This window comes from Pseudoliparis swirei, chromosome 3, assembly GCF_029220125.1.
Source record: "Pseudoliparis swirei isolate HS2019 ecotype Mariana Trench chromosome 3, NWPU_hadal_v1, whole genome shotgun sequence".
NCBI lineage: Eukaryota > Metazoa > Chordata > Actinopteri > Perciformes > Liparidae > Pseudoliparis > Pseudoliparis swirei.
Genome location: NC_079390.1, coordinates 31,604 through 38,336, shown reverse-complemented (window position 1 = coordinate 38,336; position 6,733 = coordinate 31,604). Strand labels below are relative to the sequence as shown.

Genomic DNA, 6,733 nt, shown 5'->3' with positions numbered 1-6,733 from the left:
TGTCTCCTTCAGGATATAATGGTCATTTCTAAAGAAGAGCGGCATACAAACAAGCAAAACAATGCCGTGGTGGGACCCAACATGGCCGCCAGAGTTTGTTGTGGTCACGTGAGTGAATACGCTCTATACCATAGGCTGAGACTCATCCCGAGAGGAACGTCTTACTTCTTGACGTCTAAAACCTCCAGCACACCCAGATACCCTGAGAGGGGGAGTTTAGTGCCTTGCTCAGAGGACCCCGGCAGTAACACGCCGTGAGCTGCACGTCTTTCACTTTGTGCTGAAACGTATCGCGTATCCTTATATTTCTTATATATGTATATATCCTTATATTTCTTATATATGTGTATATCCTTATATTTCCTATATATGTATATGTCCTTATATTTCTTATATATGTATATATCCTTATAATTCGTATATATGTATATATCCTTATATTTCTTATATATGTATATATCCTTATAATTCGTATATATGTATATATCCTTATATTTCTTATATATGTATATATCCTTATATTTCTTATATATGTATATATCCTTATGTCTGTATTCTTTGAGTCGCTGGGCCTCTACATCGCTGCTCAGGCCTCAGAGTGTTTTGCTAAATATGAATATTAAAGGCTCATTACCGTTATGCCTGATGAATAAGAACACGTTAAACGTCCATAAAGCACAGCGTGGTCAGAGAGACGTGACGGTATCATAACATCTGCTGCTCTCGGAGGGCCCGCTGCCCTGCTGAAGTGCCTTTAAGCAAAGCGGCGCCGCGCGTGCTCTAGGGGGCGCTGTGCGCCACGTGACCGGACCCCTGACTCACGGTGGGACCGGGAGGTCCCTGCAGATGTTAACGAAGTCCCGTGAGGCAATGCGACTCTCTGAGCGTTATGACTGCGGATCTCTGCGGGGGTCCGAGTGACGTCACACGGGAGACGCGTGACGTCACTCGGGAGACGCGTGGCTGTGACACGCAGTGATGGAACACGTGACTGACATGTCTTTGAGTTATGAACATTCATAAGGGAATTCAACTTGTTGTATTCATGTGTTAATGCGTGTAACGGGGGGGGGGGAGGGCTCACCGCGCATCACACCGGCGCCCGTGGACGTGGAGGTCAGTCTCTCACCGGAGCACCGCGCCGAGCAGACCCCCCCCCCCCCTACCCGGTTTCTACACCGTCTCTGCTCCTCCTGCTCCTCCAGAAGGGGGTTCGCGCTGCACTCCGTCGTCACGTCTCTCGCTGTGGTTCGGTTCTCCGGTGGTCGGTGTTGTCCCGGTGTTGTCCCGGTGTTGTCCCGGTGGTGTCCCGGTGTCCCGGTGGTGTCAGTGAGCTGCGCTGTTGCTCCTGTCGCGTCGCGTCTCTGCAGCAAACCGAGCTGGAGATGGTCCCGGTCCTGACTCACCGGAGGCGTTCAACGGTAGGTGCCCACGGCGGTCCTGCATGGATGGTGGGGGGGGGGGGGATCAGATAAGGGTTCCGGTCTTCCTCTGCGGGGAGCTCGGCACTGCGGCTCCGCGCACTATTTATTATTTATTTTTTTCCTTCATTTTTTTTTTCTTCCTTAACCCAAAACATGCTGCGATGACCTCATCACACAGCACATCATGGGGGGGGGGGGCGGAGGGGACTGAACTTTGAATGTTGATCCCTGACATGCGTCTCAGCCTCAGGACCTCCTCTCGGGTATTATGGGATGTGCGGTGACTTCTAGAGAGTTCGAGTCTGTGATGATCAAACAAAGAGGAATGAAGCAGAACTGATGATGTCATGTTTCTGTGTGTGAGTTCAGATTCAGGTTCACATCCCTCTGTTGTTAGTTTATTTGTTAGCGTCTCCGAAAGGAACACAGATATGAGATATGTGAGTGTGCGTGTCCCGGCCTGAAGGACTCACACTGCACAAGTAAATAAACTATAAACTATGAATCACTCCTCTTCTTCACTCTTCTTTTCTTAATATTCGCGCCCACCGTTCATCACGTCGCTCCACCAGCTTCTGATTAAAATGAACAAATTAAATAATTGCTGGATGACGGATGAAGGAAGCAGAGCTGCGTTAGAGATGAAGAAGAAGAGAAGTTCATCAACGTCTCGCTCCTCTTCCTCCTGGAGGGACGACCAGAGCCTCAGAGACACGTGTTCTGCAGTGTTTCCACTCCTCCACGTCTCAGAGGCTCGACCTTTCCACTTGTCCCTCCTCCCTCCTCCCTCCTCCTCCTCCTCCTCCTCCTCCTCCTCCTCCTCCTCCTCCTCTGGTGTCATGTTCTCCTGCCTCCCCTCAGGTTGGACTCATCACAGGGTCACACACCCAGAAGACTTCCTCCTCCTGCCTGGCGACAGCCCGCGAGCATCTCACCGGCATGAAGACGGCAGGGAAACCTACACCGTAGTCCTGAGAGTGTGAGAGAGAGAGAGAGAGAGAGAGAGAGAGAGAGAGAGAGAGAGAGAGAGTGAGAGAGAGAGTGTGTGTGTCAAGTGGAGAGTTAGGAGGAGGACCGGACCCGTTTCAAGTCAGCAAAACCGAGCCAGCTGCTGCGTATGCGTGCGTCAGGGATAAGCAGTCCAGTGTGTGTGTGAGTGTGTGTGTGTGTGTGTGTGTGTGAGGGGCTGGGTGGACCAGGCTATGAGTCTCAGAGGGAGAGGCATAAAGGAGCCGACCAGGAGCATCTGAGGGAGCAGCGATGGGGCTCGGACAGTCCAGCAAGGCGGCGGTCAGCGAGGACACGGACGAGGGTGAGTTAAGAGTAACGGTTACGGTTAACGTTAATGTTAACGGTTAATGTTAACCTCTCGGAGCTCTCCGGGGACTCCTCCTCCTGTGTGACCTGGACCCTCGTGAGGAGGAGCAGGGGGACGCTGAGCTCAGAAAGTGAGCGTACAGTAACGGGTTCTGACTGGTCAGCCCTCAGCCAATAGAAACAGGGATACCCTCATCGCCTCATGTCTGTGTACAGTAGAGGGCATGTCTTTATTTATATATATATATATATATATATATATATATATATATATATATATATATATATATGGTGTGTACAGTAGAGGGCATGTCTTTATTTATATATATATATATATATATATATATATATATATACAGGACTGTCTCAGAAAATTAGAATATTGTGATAAAGTTCTTTATTTTCTGTAATGCAATTAAAAATCAAAAATGTCATGCATTCTGGATTCATTACAAATCAACTGAAATATTGCAAGCCTTTTATTCTTTTAATATTGCTGATTATGGCTTACAGCTTAAGAAAACTCTAAAATCCTATCTCATAAAATTTTAATATTTCCTCAGACCAAGTAAAAAAAGATTTATAACAGCTGAGTGTTTGTCAAGGCTCAGGAAACCCTTGCAGGTGTTTCGAGTTAATTAGACAATTCAAGTGATTTGTTTAATACCCTACTAGTATACTTTTTCATGATATTCTAATATTTAGAGATAGGATATTTGAGTTTTCTTAAGCTGTAAGCCATAATCAGCAATAAATCAGAATAAAAGGCTTGCAATATTTCAGTTGATTTGTAATGAATCCAGAATGCATGACATTTTTGTTTTTTTAATTGCATTACAGAAAATAAAGAACTTCATCACAATATTCTAATTTTCTGAGACAGTCCTGTATATGGTGTGTACAGTAGAGGGCATGTCTTTATTTATATATATATATATATATATATATATATATATATATATATGGTGTGTACAGTAGAGGGCATGTCTTTATTTATTTATATATATATATATGGTGTGTACAGTAGAGGGCATGTCTTTATTTATTTATATATATATATATATGGTGTGTACAGTAGAGGGCATGTCTTTATTTATTTATATTTATATATGGTGTGTACAGTAGAGGGCATGTCTTTATTTATTTATATATATATATATGGTGTGTACAGTAGAGGGCATGTCTTTATTTATTTATATATATATATGGTGTGTACAGTAGAGGGCATGTCTTTATTTATTTATATATATATATATATGGTGTGCACAGTAGAGGGCATGTCTTTATTTATTTATATATATATATATATATGGTGTGCACAGTAGAGAGCATGTTTTATCATATATATATATATATATATATATATATATATATATATATATTGATCGGAGGCATCTCTGTTCTCAGGTTGTGGTTCATGAGTCAGTGATTCCCTGAGGAGTGAGACTCCCTCACTGTAGATGATCTTTGTGTTTCTCAGATGACTCGATACTTTGTTTCTTTTTACTGTTTTAATATAAAAACAGTTTCTGATCATATTCTATAAATCATCATCTGAGCTTTAGTATTTAAAGTCTGTTGAACATGTTCCATGATTATGGGACTGATTATGGCTCCCTATTCCTTATTCCTTATTCCTCACTCCTCACTCTTCACCTCTAACTCCTCCCTCCTCACTCCCTCACTCCCTCACCCCCTCCCCTCCTCTAACTCCTCACTCCTCACTCCCTCACCCCCTCCCCTCCTCTAACTCCTCACTCCTCACTCCCTCACCCCCTCCCCTCCTCTAACTCCTCAACCCTCACTCCCTCACCCCCTCCCTCCCCTCCTCTAACTCCTCACTCCCTCCCTCCCCTCCTCTAACTCCTCGCTCCCTCCCCCCCTCCCCTCCTCTAACTCCTCAACCCTCACTCCCTCACCCCCTCCCCTCCTCTAACTCCTCACTCCCTCACCCCCTCCCTCCTCTCCTCTAACTCCTCACCCATCTGCTAAAAGCAATAAACATGTAAATCCTCTTCCCTCTCCAGAGGTCTGAGGAGGTCGAGGGTCGCGTCGCCCTTGAGGCGTTATTGTTTATTTAATGATGAACATTTATAAAAGTTGAGGTCATGAACTCGTTGAACTTGAGCTGCAGGTTGAGGCTCCATCCCATGTAGAACATCACCCTCTCATAACATGAGAACATCACCCTCTCATAACACTAACATGAGAACATCACCCTCTAATAACATGAGAACATCACCCTCTCATAACATGAGAACATCACCCTCTCATAACATTAACATGAGAACATCACCCTCTCATAACATGAGAACATCACACTCTCATAACATGAGAACATCACCCTCTCATAACACTAACATGAGAACATCACCCTCTCATAACACTAACATGAGAACGTCACCCTCTCATAACATGAGAACATCACCCTCTCATAACACTAACATGAGAACATCACCCTCTCATAACATGAGAACATCACACTCTCATAACATGAGAACATCACCCTCTCATAACACTAACATGAGAACATCACCCTCTCATAACACTAACATGAGAACGTCACCCTCTCATAACATGAGAACATCACCCTCTCATAACATGAGAACATCACACTCTCATAACATGAGAACATCACCCTCTCATAACATTAACATGAGAACATCACCCTCTCATAACATGAGAACATCACCCTCTCATAACATGAGAACATTACCCTCTCATAACATGAGAACATCACACTCTCATAACATGAGAACATCACCCTCTCATAACATTAACATGAGAACATCACCCTCTCATAACATGAGAACATCACCCTCTCATAACATGAGAACATCACACTCTCATAACATGAGAACATCACCCTCTCATAACACTAACATGAGAACATCACCCTCTCATAACACTAACATGAGAACGTCACCCTCTCATAACATGAGAACATCACCCTCTCATAACACTAACATGAGAACATCACCCTCTCATAACATGAGAACATCACACTCTCATAACATGAGAACATCACCCTCTCATAACACTAACATGAGAACATCACCCTCTCATAACACTAACATGAGAACATCACCCTCTCATAACACTAACATGAGAACGTCACCCTCTCATAACATGAGAACATCACCCTCTCATAACACTAACATGAGAACATCACCCTCTCATAACATGAGAACATCACCCTCTCATAACATGAGAACATCACACTCTCATAACATGAGAACATCACCCTCTCATAACATGAGAACATCACCCTCTCATAACACTAACATGAGAACATCACCCTCTCATAACATGAGAACATCACCCTCTCATAACACTAACATGAGAACATCACCCTCTCATAACATGAGAACATCACCCTCTCATAACATTAACATGAGAACATCACCCTCTCATAACATGAGAACATCACCCTCTCATAACACTAACATGAGAACATCACCCTCTCATAACATGAGAACATCACCCTCTCATAACACTAACATGAGAACATCACCCTCTCATAACATGAGAACATCACCCTCTCATAACATTAACATGAGAACATCACCCTCTCATAACATGAGGACATCACCCTCTCATAACATGAGAACATCACCCTCTCATAACATGAGAACATCACACTCTCATAACATGAGAACATCACCCTCTCATAACACTAACATGAGAACATCACCCTCTCATAACATGAGAACATCACCCTCTCATAACACTAACATGAGAACATCACCCTCTCATAACATTAACATGAGAACATCACCCTCTCATAACATGAGAACATCACCCTCTCATAACACTAACATGAGAACATCACCCTCTCATAACACTTACATGAGAACGTCACCCTCTCATAACATGAGAACATCACCCTCTCATAACATTAACATGAGAACATCACCCTCTCATAACACTAACATGAGAACATAACCCTCTCATAACACTAACATGAGAACATCACCCTCTCATAACACTAA

The 6,733-nt window shown here is 43.7% G+C and overlaps 1 protein-coding gene across 1 annotated transcript in view; it reads left to right on the top strand.

The window, feature by feature from the left end:
• The first annotated feature begins 1,151 nt into the window (after window positions 1-1,151).
• stk32a (serine/threonine kinase 32A) overlaps window positions 1,152-6,733 on the top strand; it is a 32,251-nt gene continuing 26,669 nt past the window's right edge. Inside the window, exons 1-2 of the mRNA XM_056443424.1 lie at window positions 1,152-1,421; window positions 2,286-2,736. Of these exons, the coding sequence (XP_056299399.1) occupies window positions 2,685-2,736 (52 nt within the window). The 5' untranslated portion in view covers window positions 1,152-1,421; window positions 2,286-2,684. The remainder of the gene's footprint in view (window positions 1,422-2,285; window positions 2,737-6,733) is intronic.